The sequence below is a fragment of the Pinus tabuliformis genome, chromosome 5_1 (assembly GCF_031772625.1).
Source record: "Pinus tabuliformis cultivar Carrire ecotype Pingquan chromosome 5_1, CPIR1, whole genome shotgun sequence".
NCBI lineage: Eukaryota > Viridiplantae > Streptophyta > Pinopsida > Pinales > Pinaceae > Pinus > Pinus tabuliformis.
In genome coordinates, this window is record NC_142305.1 from 804,810,061 (window position 1) to 804,829,395 (window position 19,335).

At 38.6% G+C, this 19,335-nt stretch overlaps 1 protein-coding gene across 5 annotated transcripts in view; it reads right to left on the bottom strand.

Moving 5' to 3' along the window:
- Positions 1-19,335, bottom strand: part of LOC149167379 (uncharacterized) — a 332,408-nt gene that overhangs the window by 122,818 nt on the left and 190,255 nt on the right. For 4 of the 5 annotated variants that reach the window (XM_089432961.1, XM_089432962.1, XM_089432959.1 and 1 more), the window contains one exon: positions 3,440-3,547. In XM_089432961.1, coding sequence (XP_089289087.1) covers positions 3,440-3,547 — 108 coding nt within the window. The remainder of the gene's footprint in view (positions 1-3,439; positions 3,548-19,335) is intronic. The other variant, XM_089432960.1, reaches the window with a different exon arrangement.

The following is a 19,335-nucleotide window of genomic DNA, read 5'->3' on the forward strand; positions in this document are numbered from 1 at the left end:
TTGGGACCCCGATATTGCTCGCAGTGGTAATTAGATCAGCATGCGGCAGTTGCTTGAGGACAAGCAACGTTTTGGCGGGGAGGACTGTGATATTCCCGCTTAGCAATATTGCTAAGGGAGATAACCATCTTCCCCAATTTTGTCTTATTTCATGTTTGCACTCAGGAGATGTGAGTTCAAAGGTCCCACATGAATTTTGGGGTTAAGTGGGGGCCCAAACATTAGGAAGGAAGGGAAATATTGCGGCTCTAGTGGAGTGTGGGGGCCACCCCATGGAGAATTATGTCTCACATGTCGAGTACACTCTCATTGGAGCGAAGTTTGTGGGGGGAAGTCAAGTTGGGCCCACATGGGCATCCTAGAGGCTCTTTGATAAATAGAGCAAGAGGCACTCATTTTGGTCATTCATTCAACTATTCAAATATTGTGTCTTTGACATAGCACGCTTGAGCTGAAACCAAGTCTGCAGTGTTGTTTAGCACACGAGTGTCTCCGAGCAGAGATCTCAACCCTTGCTTCGGTGGACTTCGAGTGCCAACCCAAGGAGGGAGTTTCACCTTGCCTTTTCGCACTACTAGCAGGAGGGTCGATTTTCTGAGAGAGGAGCAGCTACAACAGCGCAGGTATTGCGTAGTTCTTGGTGGGAGCACTCTGGGAGGTGGAGGAGTGAGTTGTGATTGGGGTTGAAACTTGAGGTGGAGTCCGGGGAAGTGTTGTGGGGGCTTTTCCAGCATTTTGGTGGAGCAGCAAACACAACATTTGCTACAGGTTACATCTTGATGTGGAGGAGGGCCAGGCAATTGGGGGTCAATTTTGGAGCGTCAAAACTAGGACAAACCCTTTCTAGGTTTTTCTGGGATTATTGAGGAAAGGCCAAGATTAATTTGGCAGAATTTTCTTGGCAGATTTGAGCAGTCAAACAGGGGTCCCAACTCGGCTAGCAACTAGAGGAGCTAGGGGAAAATTGGGTCGAAATTTCAAGGTCAACATTTGGCCAATTCCTTCATGGGTTTTTGTGGGTTATTGATGGAGAGCTCGAGGTTAATTTCTCGGAATTTTCTGAGCACCCGAGGAGGCCCTAGATGCAGTTCTTTGCAGCCAACAACATATTTCTACTATCTAGGTAGTTTTAGCGCAGAGCCAGGAGAAAGCAGCAATAGATTTAAGAGGGATTTCTCATTGTTCATTTGGGCTTAGCTAACTTGCCTTCAGCAAGCCCAGGTGCACTCTTTCCAGCACCTCATTGTACCCTCTTCTTATTATAATAGAAAGGCTCAACAGCGCAGATTTTGGTGAAATTTCATGGTCTGACTCATGTATTTGATTTTCATGGTTTTATGTCTATGTTTGCTTTGACTGTAAAAATTCCCTAGGAATATTACACATTACAATTTGCAGAAATTGGGTTTACAATGATGTGACAGATAGTTGGCTGATGATTTTGATCTTGGAAAAAATTTGAACCATTGCTTCCTTGGACTTGTGATAAAATACGTGCAACAATGTGTATGGTGTCAAGAAGTGGAACCACTCAACCAAAATCGGGGTTTCCCATGTAGGGTCACCCCTAAAGCTAGTAGCCAATAAAGGAGATCCCACGAGACTAGAATGCAAGGTTAACCATCAAATTGGACAAAGAAGACACGAGTACAAACCAAGCCCACTCTTTCCATTGAACCCCCCCACTAATCCATGTCCAAAAGTGTCCATAATAAGTAAACAAAAATGCCCAACTACACAATGAAAAGCCATACCTTCGGGGTTGGAAGGCCCACCTTCAAACATACGATCATGACAGATGGGCGAGGGAGCATATGGCTAGCTCAGGTAGCAGAGATAGTGGTACATCAAGCTATTTGCTGGCTGCAAGGGGCTGTTGGTTGCCGGCTAAGGACCATCGAGGCGAAAAAATTTCTCCTATGGACACTACCCACAAGTGGTGGGTAACAATTCCATCCAAACAATCAAGTGCATCATGCATGCAAACACTGAAATGGAACAGATACCAGTAAAACACAGTTATGTGGTATTATACAAATAAGCAATGGTTCTAGGCTAAAATTTTAGTAAATATTCAACTCCAATGTATGGTATTGATTGTTGTACTTAGCGCAATTTATTTTATAAATATGAGTTACTTTTAATTGCTGGAAAAGCTATTATTAGCAGAGTTATACAAAACAAGCCACCACCTCAAGGAGAAATTATGAACTAGAATAAGGTAACTCAAGTCCACGATTAGAAGCACCAAATGTTGAAAAGGCTGAAGCTGACTTTCACTCAAGAACTACTAACATAGGTGGACCCAAAGAAGGCAAAAAGAAAGTTGTTTTCTGAACAAGGGTGCTACTAATGACTTAAAACAAGTTGCCATCAGTTCCATTATATTCTAATAACACTTTGCTAATTGAGTGGCATTGAAAGACAAAAACCATTTGTCCACATTTCTCAAAACCTATGTCACAGGGTTCGCCGAATTTGAACCTTGAGGTTCGAAATTAGGCGAACCAAAAAAAAAAATCAAATTCGTTCAGGTTCGGCGAACCTGATGGCCAAACCTCAAATTCGAACCTCAATGAATTCAAACCTCAACGAATTCGAACCTGAAGACGAACCTTTTTGTCGTTCGAGGTTGAGTTCAAGTTTCTTTTGTCAGTTGTTTTAAGGTTTATGAGAAAAACCATGGGCAGCACATGGTTTTCTCTTGTTTCACTTACCGCCACTTAGTTTCCCATGGTGGCCACTAGTTTGGCTTTATTTACCATGGTTGTCGATATATTTTCACAAGCCAACTTCAACCATGGGCAGCACATGGTTTTCTCTTGTTTCGCTTACTGCCACTTAGTTTCCAATGGTGGCCACTGGTTTGGCTTTATTTACCATGGTTGTTGATATATTTTCACAAGCCAACTTCAGTTTGAGTGTACTCGCTCTATTGTGCTCAGTGTTGCCGTTGTGTGTTGTATTGTCTGCAATTTCCTGAATTCAATTTCTAGATGCTGCTTGTCCCGATCGCCTGGAGCATTAAGTGAATAGTGGTCGTGATTTGTGGCTCGTGGGTGCTCACTGCTACTCATATAGCTTTATTGATTGATTTTGATTTTTTATTATTTTATGTCATATATATATTGAAAAATATATATAGTCGAACTTAATGTCGAACCTCATTGGAAAATTCGAATTCAAATCGAACTTAATCGTTGTCGAACTCGAATTCGAACCTGAACCGTGTGACATAACTCAAAACCCACAAATACTGAGACAATAATTTTAGCATGCAAACAACAATCCAACATCGAAAAAAGCATGAATCTGAGTCATTGCACTGCAAAGAATTTAAAGATCTAGATAAGAGATAGGCATCCTCTCAGCAATTTCATTGAGAGCAAAATATCAGGAAACAAGTACTTTGAAAGCAGCATTTCAAGAAACAACTCACATGACAACCAATGCACAGCTTGCTCTGTCACCTTTGTATGTTGCAATCTCAGGAATATTATGTCAAGTGCAGGATATTGTCCTAACCCAACTCCAATAGGTCCATCTGCTACCTTACAAGATATATATAAAAGAAGATAATTAGAGTGGAATTTAAATTTCTAAAATGTTTTGAGGACAATTCCAAAAGAAAAAGAAATTTATAATACTTAATCTTGGAAAAATCAGACGAACCACCTTGAAAAAACCTTATTGTCTGATTTTTTGTTTATCCGCAGCAGAAAGTAATGAGATTAAATGAAGAGACTAAAAGAAACTGTAGATATACACATAAGAATGCCAGTGTGATTTAAACAAGATCATTAACATGTAATAGCTTGAATGTTTGCATTAACCACACTGTCATTTAACAAGTAATAACGTCATGAAACCAGAGGTTGTAATTAGAAAAGTCCATCAACTGTGAATGTCGAGGAATGCTGATTCAAATAATAATATCTAAAATACAAGTACGACCTGCGCAAAATAGTTGCTTCCAATACCGAACAACACATACATCTTTCTGTGAACGTCTAAAACTATAAATATACATTAAGTCAAATAATTATATTTAAAGGAGAAAAAGCTCATGAATTCTTCCAATATTTTATTTTTAAGTATCCGCACCATTCCATGCAAAAATAATGAAGTATGAATCATGTTGTACACAAACACACATAACGTCCCTTAAAAATTAAGTGCCATGATAGTACTTCAACAGTATTATTAGAAGTCTTTATGTACAATTCTTTGCATTTTTTATTATACATACTTTTATTAAAAACCTTTAATAAATTAATTCTTTAGTCAACAATATATAATTAAGAAGCTTTAGCTATACCCAGTAGTAGGGTGCATCTAGCTACTTATTCTTTTTAAGCACTACTCTTTCTGGAGATAAATACAGAGTTATGGCATTCTGAAAACCAACACATAGAGGAGGGTTCAAAAGCCAACCACAAGTGCACAGAAGGACCCTTTGTGGAAAAGTGAGTGATTTATATGTGTGAGTGTATTTGTGTGTATATATGTACTTTTAACACACCTAAACAAGTATGAACTTATGGCAAATTATTGCTATGATAGCACTTTATCAATTTTTTTTTGTTAAAGGTAAATGTGTTTTTCAATCTATGAGGAGCTATGAACCCCATCTCCACGTTATTGCGGGCCCACGTTCAAATGCAGCCAACACACACATTGTTCTAGGCCTCTATATCTATCAAAGTTTGACCCTAGGCTTTTTGCAAGTTGGCATTGATGTGTTGATAGTTAGGATTCTTTCCAAACTCTAGTTGCCATGGTAAACCATTGTCAAACTGTTGGCTTCCAACGTTACTTTAAAAGTATTCATGCTATACTTAAGGGTGCTTAATGTGTTGTGGGGCACACGGTTTGTTGATTACCCTTGGTTGTACCATGATGGACATACACATTGGATATAGCTTACTCATAAATTGATATGCCTTGACTTGATCTTCCAAGATTATTCTAGAAGTTTTTACACTATGCTTGAGGGTGCTACATGTGATGTGGGGCGCATGGTGTGTTGATCTTGGTTGTACCATGATCGACATACACATTGAAGATAGATTACTCATGGATTGCTATGCCTTGTCTTGATATTTATGTGCAGTGCTTCCTTCAAAGGTTGGAAACCTATGTGGCATGGTGCTTTTCTCCATGGTATGCACTTGAAGAGTTTGGTTGCTTGCTTAGAGGATGAGCATTGGACATCTTAGTGATGGCATTGAACCCTAGGTAGCATAAGAAACTTGGTTGCTTACATGGAGACTTGTGCTTGAGGATGCTTGGGTTCAGGAGTGATCATGTAGGTGTGGTGGACCTGAAAGTACACATGGCTTAGGAGGCAGCATTGGAATCCTTTGGAGGAGTGTTAGACACTTCTTGTGGAACACTCACCTTGAAACCCTTGCTTGGTCGACAGACACACCTTGAAGCTTGACATATCTCACTTGGAGTTGGAGAGCTTCATATGTGGGCCTATCTATTGTTTAGTTAGGTTGCTTGTTATGAATATAATTCATATAAAAATAATAAATTAATGTAAACAATAATAATCATAATAAGGTTAATTAAATAGTCATTAGTAATGAAAAGGTGTGTCTTAAAGACATGACCATTCATTGAAGAGGCACCTACCTAAGTATATAAGCAGGCCTCATTTGTAGCATTCACATCATCTCATCAATTCTTTTATATAATATTCAATATCCAATTACTTGTCCTCCAATGGATGTCTTTGTCTCCAAAGTATTCTGAAGTTTGTTCATTACATTGGTATCATAGTCGTTCGATCCTCTAGCAGCTCAACCGTTGCACAAGAGCCTTGTTCTCTGATCTAGGTCTTTGACCGTCAAAATTCGTTGAAGCATTTCGCTACAAGAATTTGGAGTTTCTCCATATCGCCATTTAGGCCTTTGGCCATTTTAAAAAAAAAAAAATATATATATATATATATATATATAGATATATATATATATATATATATATATATATATATATATATATATATATATTTCAAAAAAAAAATCAATATAATCCCAACAACAAAAAATTAAAAAGAGGTTGTAAAGGAAAAAAAAAAAAAAAATAAAATTTAAATTAACAAAAAAAAAAAGAATTATTAAAAAAACGAGTTTAAAAAAATTATTTAAAAAAATATATATATTAAAAAATAAATAAATAAACAACTTACGAAGCCGCCTACGCCATCATCCGACCAGTCAGCCACCACAACAGTCGTGTACGCCAAATTCATCGCCACCCACAACACTGTAGTCACGACTGTCATGCGCAAAAGACCACTGCCACCACCGAGTAGACTCTGCGACTTGTCCAAACGAATCTGCAGGAACTGCAAAACAGACAAACTGTAGCCGCGCCACTGTTCAGACAAGTGTCACCACCATCCACAAGAAGTTCCATTGTGACTCTTGCCACAGTGCACTCACCATTTATCAAGATATTTTGAGCATCGTTGTTCATAACTCGAGCCGCCTCATCCTTTGCTACCACTACCTCTACTTGTGTAGAGTTTCCCATTAAAACACATTACAGCTTAATTCTTTTGTTGCGCCAGATTCTCCAGCCGTCGTTGTTCATTCTCCAGCGGCCACTGTCGATCCACCATTGTCATTTCTCTATCCAATACAACCATATAGTCTCCAAAAATCTGCCATTGTTATTTCCTATTTCCTTGACGCACACCACTCCTAATATTGGAACGGCAAAAAAAAGGCATTGGACCACGATTTAAGGAGTGTAATGTTTTAAATCCTTACCTATTTATGTGAAAATTCCGTAAATCGGAATCCCTCCTGCAACAACTGATTAAACTTCTCCTATTTGTTAATTTCTGAAACAAATTATTTACTGCTTCCTATAGCAAATATCGAAGCTAATACACTGTAGCCTACACCAATTATATAATATGCCCAAAACAAGAACAGAACAATAGAGAAAGATACAACACAAATGACACAATATTTTTTGGACAAATGTCCCTGGAAAAACCCAATGCAGGAAAACCGGTGCAGCAGATCTGAGGGTTTTTATTATTATGCAGTAGTAAATCTGAGTACAATTCCTTGGATACTCAACTAGCAATTTGATACAGAGAGACACTGGACAAAACGAATGGTGAAATGCTCTCACCCTGTCACTGGGAGAATCTGAGTCTGATCACGCTGAATTGGAGCCTCTATGTACCCTCTGCGTAGCCTCTGCGAAAAACCACTTAGGCCCCACGCAGTTTCTACATCACCCCTGCTAGGTATCACGTTGCTCCTTCTCCGAACCCTCTGCTGGCTGGAAAATCTGAACCTTTGCCAACCGGTCTCACACCCTAGCTCCCGACTTCTGAAACTCGATTTCCTCAACAGGAATTCGATCTCTCTCTAAGGCCTATGCTGCCACTGCGTCAACTCTACATGGGCTAGCGTCTGCCTCTCTCTGGACGTCGTTTTGCCCTCTTTGCTTGTACTCTCCGGCTAAGGAAAACTTCCTTCTTCTAAATACTATCTCTGCCCTTCACTGCACAAGCTCACTATCAAAATTCTCACGGCAAATGCTCTGCTTCAGAAAATCGAACTTTTGAACTCACTCTCTGTGTGTCTTCCAAGTGACCCTCAAGCCTCCTTAAATAATCTCCTCGTTGACATTCAACAGCCCAGATTAGAGCTAATCAATGGCTAAGAAGTAAGATCAATTTTGCTTGATCATCGTCTTCTTCTAAAAGTTACACCCACAATTTATATTAATACCCTTTAATTATTTTATTTTCCTAAATTTAGACGTAGGATCCCTTTAAAAATAATTAATTATTTTAATACAATTGTTTTTGGGTGGAATCTCCCGAAACGCTTTCTGGGTTCTTTGGAATACATGTGCCTAAGCCTCTTTGCAAAATTTGAGAGTTAGAGCACATCCGATGCTACCAGAAATCAACACTCCCTCTTAGTGAGGAATGTGCTCTAGCAATGCCTTCAATCTGAAGCATCACACTGACTTCATAACATCTTCCTTTGCACTCTTGATGTCTGACATGCTATCCATCAATTGTTGCACAAATGTTGCATCTGTACTGCTGCTGACCCTGCCATTGTCAACACTGCATCCGTAGTGCAACTCCCTCAGAATTTTTGCGTTCGTGTTGTCGCTGGCATTGTCACTGCCAATTGCCTCTGCACTGCAAACTGTTGTTGCTACTCCATCAACAATGAAAAAACATCCCAAATTACTAAACTAACTGTGCTTAGTATGATACCATGTGAATGTTGGAGCCTGATTGTTGCTAGTCTCTGCGCTGACCCTTTGAATCTATTGCACTGCTGCTGACTATTGCTCTGTGTCATCTGCATTACTGCCAACTCTGCTCTGCATTGCTCAGTCTCTGGCGCTCCTAGCCACTGCAACTGTCTCTCCGACACTCCTTGGCACCATCCAACAATTGTCCATCCTGCTACTTCTGATCTGGGCTCCCGTAGCAAGGAATTGATCCAAGAGGTGGGCTCCTCAAGGATCCTGCCCATTTGTAGCTCTTTTGATCTACAGCTCCAAATCAGCCCACCTCCCTCCCGAAGGTATCTCGGCAGTCATGGCGAACTCCTCCTCGATCTTCATGAGCACAGCCTTCAGATCGTGCTTCTCATCTTTGTCCTTCTTCCTGAGAGGAAACTGTGTAGCGTAGTGACCCATCTCACCACACCTAAAGCACTTGATCATCAAGACGTCCTTCTTCTGCCTCTGCTGCTCTTGTTGCCCCTTAGATGCAAGGGTTTCATTCTCCTCCTCCTTGGGCTTTGACCCACTGCTGCTTAGAACTACTGTCTCTTGCAGCTTTTTCGATCCTTTAATTATTTTATTTTCCTAAGTTTAGACTTAGGGTCCCTTTAAAAATAATTAATTATTTTAATACAACTGTTTTTGGGTGGAATTTCCCAAAACGCTTTCTGGGTTCTTTAGAATACATATGCCTAAGCCTTTCTGCAAAATTTGAGACTTAGAGCACATCTAATGCTACCAGAAATCAACAATTTATACATCCAAAGGAAGTCGGGAAGGAAATTTTTGACTTAACAAGGAATTAAAGGTAACTCTAAATAAAATTCAATTAAAAGTTAACTAAAATAAAAAAATTGAATTGGATACAAAGGACTCATTATTAAAAAGAAAAGTTATAAGTGAGCATTGAATGTCATACAAAATATTAAAAGGAAAAAGGGATAAAAAAGATTATAAAGAAGTACCAAATTATAAAAGGGAAAGGAATTATTATAATATTATAAAAAATAATACCTATATTAAAAGTTAAATATATTATTAAATTACAATTATAAGGATTAGAAAGGGGTACCTTTAAAACCCTAAGTTCGTCTAAACAAACAAAACGACATCTAATTCGGAATTGAAAGAAGGAAGATTTCTGAAAACCTCACATAATTATGCTTCAGTGCTATTTAGAATTAGAGGGTCTATTGCAGGAAAATATGTTGTTATTGCTATCTCACCGGCCAAAGATAAAAATTATATAAAACCTAAAATCGCAAACCAATTAGTGATTCTCGAGTCAAATATAATCGAAAAATTACTCTATTTCAACAACAAAAAATATAACATAACCAATTTACAACTAAACATTGGGGATTATACATTTACATCGCAATTCTCCATCCAAACCCTATGGAACGATCGAGGTGACATTATTTTGGGTTCACCCTAGATGGAAAACCTAGGGTCCTTCATCCTAAATATGAAAAATAAGTTTTTGACATTTTCATACAAAAAAAAAAATAACACTACAAGATGTTACATTGAAGCCGAATTTAGTAACACCAGAAGACATACAAGATATCTCAAAAGTAATTTCTCAAGAAAGTAAAAAAGTGATACAAAATATGCAAAGAGAAGTTGACAAAATCGCTACTGACAAAAATGAAGAAGTTACTCGCCTCAAGGACCACAACGAGAAATTATTGACACAAATTAAAAAAATTAAAAATGACAAAAAATCCTTGAAAAAAAAACTAGAAGAACTCAACACAAAAGACGTATCGAAGTCTTGAGACGTAACCATCCAAGTTGAAGAAAAAGGAATGAATATCGCGCCAATCAATATCACAACTCAAGAAGATGAGAAACCAATAGAAGTTAAAACATATTCAGATGTTGCAGTTCAAACAATGGAAATTCCAAGCGATGATTCAATAGCCAACTCAACAACAACAGTGCCTAAAGTAAATCAAGAAATTGCCACACACATGATAAAGGAAAGTCCAACCTAAAGAACTTGTTATCGACATCTGAATCACAAGAGCAGACAACGAAGTTAGTCTACATATTTGAACCATTCAGAACGAAAATAATATATTTATGTTCCAAGGAGTATTGAAGTTTGTAGAATCTAGTCCTATGATAACAATTCGTTACAAATTTCCAGTGATTGAAAGATTCCACATAAGATTAATCTAGGATGGTCAGATTCATTCTCAATCCGACAATATTATTTATCATTCAAATAATCATATCGTGTTGTATCAACGAAGATGAAAGCACTGAGACGAGAAGATATTCGAAACAAAAAAAGGGATCAAGCCCTTTCATCAATAAGCATTGATAAAGATTTTTGAAGAGGAAGGCAATGTCATGAATATAATTCATATAAAAATAAGAAATCAATGTAAACAATAATAATCATAATAAGGTTAATTAAATAGTCATTAGTAATGAAAAGGCATGTCTTAAAGACATGACTATTCATTGAAGAGGCACTTGCCTAGGTATATAAGCAGACCTCATTTGTAACATTCACAATATCTCATCAATTCGTTTATATAATATTCAATGTACAATTACTTGTCCTACAATGGATATCTTTGTCTTCGAAGTATTCTGAAGTTTGTTCGTTACATTGGTATCAAAGCATTCCTCTGAGTATATGAACTTTGTTTGTTACATTGCTTGTTGTGGGCTAGGTCCACCTGTATTGTTAGCCTCCTTCACCTTTCATATAAATAAAGGGACGAGAGAACCTTCCCATTACATTAATGTTGTTCAATTATATAATCACATGTTGGTGTTAGAGATCTGAGAGTTAGAGTGAACTAACCTTTATGTATTATTCTTCATTTGTAAATGCTCTCTTTCTCTTGAGCACTAGGGCTCTTGAAGGAATTCGAGGGAAGACTAGGGTATGGGTTTTTCCCTAAGAAGACAAGGGAAGCTAGGATTTGGGATAAACCATATAGGAGGAAAGGAAGCATTTGTTCTAGTAGTTCTTATGAGAGAAAAAGACTAGGATTTTTGGTAGTTGGAAACCCTAGTACTACTTGGAGGTGCTTGATGTGAGGAAGATAGAAGGAGACTATCTTGTACACTTCTATGAGCACCAACGAAGACTTGCCAATATGTTATACTTGCTTGTAATGGATATTTGGTGGAACGACTAGCTTTGGTCATGGACTCACGAGTGATTCTCAGTATGAAACTCAACCTCCTCAAAGAGATGTGGCTTCTCCAACAATGACCTCACCAAGATAATTTCTTTAATGAAATTCGTCCTCCAGAGTTGCTAACAAATAGATGAATCTCTTCTTCCTCAAGCTCCCTTGATCTCCTACTAAATTGTAGCTCTTCTATAATATTCCTAACGGGAAATATTAAGTGATAACAGCAAATAAAGCATAAACATGTAACCATAAAACTAACACACCAACATAATGACAAACTGCACCAGAAATTGTACCAAGAGCTAAGCCATTTTATTAACTGAGAAAACAAGGTACATATAAATGAGAAGAGGAACCTGGGCTTGCTACAACAAGCTAGTCATGTCCCAGGTGAAAAAGGAGCTACCCAAGTGCTGGAAATTGCTCTCCCCAAGTCTCTGTGTTGGCCCAGTGAATTCTACTACTACTGGTTGGAATGGAATTGATGTTTCGAGCCTCCAAATTGCTCAAAAAATTCCAAGAAATTAACTGGAGCCTCCTCACAAGGAAACTAGAATAACCAAGAAAAATATCCCAAACCCAAGTGGTAAAAATGGTCCCAGAGTGAATTGCTCGCTTCTCCAATAATTTTTGTCAGTGTTGCAGTACTCACGGTAAAATCGCGATTTTATCGTAAAATCGCGGTTTTTTAAATCCAATGATAATATCGCCCGATAAATACAAAAAAGAAAAAAATAGCGATTTTTTTGGAAAAAATAAATAAATAAATAAAAATAAAAATAAATAAATAAATATATATATATATATATATATATATTGAGGAGGAGGAGGTGACACAACCTACCCAAGCTACCCCTGTCACCAGTAGAGGACATGGTCTACCTCCTGTAGCTCCTAGTTTTTCAGCTTCTAGAGCACAGCAGAGTCCACTGCCAACTCCACCAACATCTACATCTAGAGGGGCAGAGGAAATCAGTAGTATTAGACTTTAGTTATTTGGTTCATTTCATTGTATATGACATTATGACTCATGATATGAGATACATTATTATATTTTTTGTTGATATTTTGAGGCTGACTTGGGACTCAGGAGTCAGGACTTACTATTCAGGACATGATTCATGGTTATGTGTGATGTAAAACTAGAAATGATATTACACATCTTATATATTAGTTCTTTTATCATATTTATGTGTCAATGTATTTATTTATGTTGTAGATGCTTTACATATTAAAAAAATTGAGAGAAGATGAATATTTTTGTATTTTACAATTTTTTCCTGATTTTTACCGATTTTTACGATTTTTTCCGATTTTTCCCCCTCGCCAATAATATCCCGATACGATTACTGCAACATTGATTTTTGTTGTTGGCTACTAATTAGAACACTGATTTCTACCAGAAATAATGCCCAAAAAATTCTACGAAATTAACCCCGACCTCCTCTCACCAAACCCACAAAAATCCAGAAAAGGTTTGGGCTGAATTCACCGACCCCAGGTGACCCCAACAAGTGCAAAAAACCCAAACTAACCAAAAAACACCCCACAATTTGATATTACGGAATTATGCCAGAACCTACCACTGGCTAAATTCCCCCTTGAGGTTTACCTCCAATCTCTAGCCCTTATCTCTCCACAATTCTTCTCCGTTCTTCCCTTGCGTGGATTAAGCCAAAAACCCCTACACACTTCCAAATGAAGAGAACTTCATCACATGGGTTTGTTGCTCTCTATCCCTACAAAATCATCACAAAATTCCCGACTCCAACTAGGAAAATCCTCCTGCAAATAACCCAGACTCCAACTCGTTGTATGCTGGACGACAATAAATAACTCGAATTGCCTCTATGCCCAAGAAATACACAAAGTTGGGAATACAGTTGTCAATGAAGCTCTATGAAAGCCCAGCAATGGACTAACTGAATTCCCAACTAGGGAGGAACTCTAAGTCCTCCGAAGATGGGGTGGAATCGCGCCTGGAATTCTTGTGCTAAACCACACTCTACCCTTGCGCTAAACAGCTCCAAGAGAAGATGAAGTGTTAACTCTAATAGTCAAAAGATGATCCACAAAATGGTTCCCTCATCCTTTTACATTTCTTCTCCATCCTTCTAGACTCCTTTTAATATTATTTTATGTGAAAATTCCAATATGGAATCCTATTGCAGAAACTAGTATTATTTCTCCTAATTGTTAATTAATTTAACACTTTATCTGCTACGGAAAATATCAAAATAAACACACTGCAACCTTCATAAATAAAATAATGCAGAAAAATAATGCGCTGGAAACTGAGAAATGCTAGCACACACACAAAATATGAGAATTATTTTTGGACAAATATCCCCAGAAAAACCCAACTTGGGAAAACCAGTGCAGCAGTGAGGGTTTTTATTATTATGCAAAAATGAAAATCTGAATACAATCTGGATGCCTGAAACTGGCAATCCATAGCAAGAAAATCTGGGCAAAATTATTGAAGGGAATTTACCCTTCCTCCACAAACAATCTCGGCACAACTTGCCTACAGAAAACTCAGCCTCCTATAGCTTTTATGTCACCCTTTGCGCTGGACTGCGCAATCACTATGACGTCTAGCTTCTGACTGGTTTCTAATGAAGTCGTTTTGCCTTCTGCTGCTAAGAAATCCGTCTCTTCGGCCCTCTGGATCCTCTGTCCAGCGTCTGGATCTGAGAATGATTTTCTCTCCAACAAATTGAACGGCCCTATCTGAAGCAATTGCGCAAAGCTTTGCACTACCTCACTGGGATAACTCGTCCCTCTAGCTGTTGCCTCTCCAGATCTGGAAAAACTTCCTCTGGATAACTATCCCTACCCCTCACTCACTACTTCGATCTCTGGCTCTCTCTCTGGCCACTGACTACTGCTACTCTAGAAATCGATCTGCCAAGAAATCGAATTGCTCAAGTGTATTCTCCATCACCACATTGATCTCTTATAGTCCACTGTTGGAGCACCAATGGCCAAGATTAAAATATAATCGATGGCTAGGATCATCTCTGGATCGATCCGTGTGAGTTTCTAGACTATTCTCGCCTTATCTCAATTAATACTAATTAATTAACCATATTCCCTAAGTTTCGACTTAGAAAATATTTAAAAATCGGTTAATAATCTAATTGAGACACTTCTAGGCGGAATTTCCAAAAACGATTTATGAGTTTTGGAGATCTCGTGCATTCTAGACTCTCCACTAAATTTCGTGGCTAGAACACACTCGATGCTACAAAAACTAACATTTTATTGGTGGGGTTCATTTTCCACTTAGTTACTTCTTCCACCATTTTAATAAAATAATAATTTGCCATCAATCTGCATAAAATAATACTTGCCACCTTTCTCCAAAATGCTAGTTGCCCTTTTAATTAATATGACCAAAATTGGGCAAAATTCTCATGCTCACAAAATTGGGAATATTACATCTTCCTTAAATAAGAGCACGTATGAGGAATCTCTCGAGTCCTCCTCCTCAAGTGGCTAGGGTGGATATGTATTACCACTAAAACCTATATTGATTAGCTAGGGTGGATATGTCTCACCACAGAAATTAATCCTCACTAGAGTTCTCACCCTTTTCTCATAAGTTCCAAAAGCTCACCAAATCAATTTAGACAAATAACCAATGCATGATCAAAAGTGAGTTCCAATTCTCCTTTTATAAATTTTATCATTAGAATACCATGAATCATCAAAATATCACGGGTCAATACCATGGGTCATCAAAATACCATGGATCTCCCCACTTTTCCCTTTTTTTCACTCAATAATATAAAGTGACTTTGTTAAGTTTCTTTTATTTTTCTCCATAGTCACTTTTTCTTTAATTATTCACTATCACTTCTACATGTTGTTCTATTCACCTGAGTGACATTCAAACAATTAATTGATCCCCTTTTTCCCTTTATAGCCTACGGGAATCAAAATAGGCCATTGAAATGTCCCTAGAAGTTGATCATTGGAAAAGAGAAATTACAGTCCTCCCATCCCTAGATTGTTTGCTCTCAAGCAATCCAGAATCTGCATATCAATACCAGTATCCAAAATATGCCTATACAATTGCTTACCCTCAAGCAATCCAAAATCTGCATATGAATACTAGGATCCCAAATATGCCTGTAAAATGCTCTAACATATATTTTTTGTACCACCCTAGCATTACTATCACACTCCACCATGCTGCGAAGAAATCCACTAGAATGTAAACCATTCCTCATAAAAATCCCTAATGATATTCCTTTGCCTCCAAGTTTGGCAACCAAGATGCATTTCTTTTATTGTGATGCCATTTGTTTATCATTTCATCCCACTATTCTTGGAGCTCAATATCAGCTTACATGGTGTTGGAATCGAAGTAATAGATGGAAACATAATCTTCCACCCATTCTTTTATGGCAAACCAAATAAGAAAACCATTGGGAGCATATGGTTAATTTTCAATTACAAGTCTTTGACCATGGGATCTGTTACCCATCAAAATGGGTAACCATATGAAAAAAAAATATTCCATTCTTCACATCCAACCAACCAGCCATGACGCCCCTTACAACCACCACTATCCAATGACATGTCATTATATCTTCGCCACTTGCATCAATCATATACTTTCTCACTCATCCGACAAGAGCACATGAACAAAGGTGGGCCTCCAATCAAAAGGTACTTTATTCATTTTGCAATTGAGTGCTTATGTGTGTTTGTATTTGGGCATTTTATATGGATTATGGGGTGACCTGGAAGAAAGAGGGGTTTTGACCATGATCTTGTTCTCTCACCTTAAATGGGGGGTTAATCTTCGATCCTAGTCCAGCAAGACCCCCCTAATGACCCAATGGGTAAAGGAGGGACACTACTTGGGAAGCCTTGATTGAGATAGGTTGTTCCATCTATCCCTTTTCCATACTTACCACTTCTCATCTTACTTTACAAGCCCATGTTCCACCTCAATTCTTTAAGTTTAATTGACCATTGATTCTTTGGCATTTGGAACCCATACATCCTCATTCCTCGATAGGTCCTAAAACTTTGCCCTAGGAAGTTGATGCAACTAAAGGAAAAGAAAAGAGCATAATATCGCCACAATAAAATAAAAAAAAGGAATATCAAAATGCAAAAGATGGTCAAAACATATGCATCAGCACGTGGGCAAAAGCCTAGCATGAGCTCTACCTCACTCATTATGGCCATTACCTAGTTCCTGAGCACATGTTGCTCCATTACATCACAAAAGGAACCCTTGCATGTCCCAACCCCAATGAGCAATGAAATGGCTCATCCTAAAAGGGTAAAACAATTGTTATACATCATTCAAAGCAAGCTTTAACCCTTGAGCTATGAGTAGTGATACAAAGAAAAATCAGTAAAAATTAAAGGTGCACAAGAGGGGTGGGAAAACAAAGGCTGAGTTGGTAACTCATGCATCCACGATTACTCCCTCCTCACATCTATACACTCAGAATGTGGATCCCCATCATGTTGGTCCCTTTAACCATGGCACTTGGCCATGAAGTCTTCCCCCTCCGTACCATCATTTTTATTCACTAACACCTATGGATTGAAGGGTGGACTGAGGAAATGTTACTTCCCCTTTAGGGATGGAAACACCTAATAGGGTTGTCCTTCAGCCACTCCTACCTAGGGAGGAAACACCATTGTGAGTTCAAGGCCCCAATTATGGAAGGGAACCCTTATTTTAAGTATTAAATAGTTGTTTACATCTAAGCTTGGTTCACTTAGATACAAAAATTATTATTGTCCCTAATGACCGGTTGCTTTCACTAGACTTTATGTTGTAATTATTAGGTGGTTCAGCAACCCATGACCTGGGCACCTTACCGATAGGTACCTAGGGCCTAGAGATATGTATCGACACCAACAAGTAAAGCATTGAGAACCTTGGATCTTCGAACAGCAGCAGTGCATCATACCTACCCTTAGGCCCTCCTACACCTAGGACATTCTGCCACTTTACACTACATTTGATGATTCTTCAAGATGATACACGTGGACCTGACATGCCCCAAGCCGGCTTTAATACCTTATGAGGGATGGTAGCTAATTCAAGGCCCAAATGAGGATGGTCTCACCTTCAACGACTTGGGAGGGCTAGTACCACCTGGAAATGTGAAAATTCGGCTTACCCCAAATCCTATTGCAACAACTGATGTTAATTCTTCTATTTGTTAATTTAATTAAAGAAATTATTTGTTGTGTTCCACGGCAAACATCGAAACAAATACATTGCAACCTTCACAAAACAAATACTGCAGAAGAAATAAAAACGTTGGAAGAAATAGATGCACACACACAAAATGACACCGTTACTTTCGGACTAAGTGCCCGGAAAAACCCAACTCGGGAAAACCAGTGTAGCAATTGAGGGTTTTAATATTATGCAGTAGTGAAAATCTGAGTACAAACTATGGATGCTTAAACTAGCAATCCAAAAAGAGAAATAACTAGCAATAAGTGAGAAGAATTTCTCACTCCACAGGCGATCCCACATTGACCTCAGCTCAAATTGCGCTGCTCCTTGCTCCCTCTGCGTAGTCATTGCATCAACCTACGCAGTTACTGCATCCCAAAAGCTCGGAACTGCATCTCCTCTCACTATCTCGTCAGCTGCTATTTAGGAAATTGATACTCTTTGCCTCTGGACCCTTTGCCCAGCTTCTAGCTCAGAATCTCGACTTCTCCCCAGCAAAATGGAAATCTCCCCAAGAGGGCTCTGCGCTGCCTCTCTGTGGCAATCATTGCCTCTCTACAATGTACTCACCGGAACTGGAAAAGATTCCTCTGGCCTCACTATCTCTGCCCCTCTCTCACTGCTTCGACCTCACTGAATCACTTCCGGCAACACACAGCTGCTACTCTGGAAATCGATTTCTCAGCAAAATCGAACTCTGCAAGTGTGTTCTCCAAGCCCCATCAACTTTCTTCTTATAACCCTTTGTTGAGACTTCAATGACCAAGATTAGATCTTAATCTATGCCTAGGATTAACTAGAGGTCGATTAGAAGATTCACACCATAACTTAATTAATTTTGATTACTTAGTCATATTCCCTAAGTTTAGACCTAAGAAATCTTTAAAAAATGACTAATAATCTAATTAAGTCATCTCTAGGTGGAATTTCTAGAAACGATTTCTGGGTTTTGGAAATCTCATGTATTCTAGCATCTCCACAAAATTTCGTGTCTAGAACACATCCGATGCTACAAAAACTAACACTCCCTCTTAGCGAGGAATGTGTTCTAGTGCTGCAACCCACTAAAACAACACGATGTCTCTACATCATCTGTTGTCACACTGCTGATGCCTCGCTGATGTTGCCCACCAACCACTGCGCAACTTTGATATGTGTTGTTGTCGACTCTACTGAAGTGTTGCCAACACTGCATCTGCACTACAACTCCCTCTCATCTATTGTTGTTGCAACTGCAACATCTGCAACTGAAAAGCATCCAAAATATTGAATCAACTGTGATCAGTGTGATATATTTGTCACCCGAGTCTCCGACTGCTGCTAGTATCAGCGTTGTCACTGAGGCATTTGCGTTGCTACTAACTTTGCACTGTGCCAACTGCACCACTACCAACTCTACACTACGCTCCCCAACATCTGACATGCAACTAGATTCTACATTTGTCACTCTAGTGTCTGACTGCATCTACTGCCACTGATCCATCCTACTACTGAAATACTGTGGGCTCCCGTAGCAAGGTACTGATTCAAGAGGTGGACCTCCTCAAGAATCTTTCCCATCTGTAGCACTCTGGGGCTACAAAACCAAATCACCCCATTTGACTCCTAGGGGTATGTCAGCAAACATGGCGAAGTCTTCCTCCAGCCTGGAGGAAAGCCTAT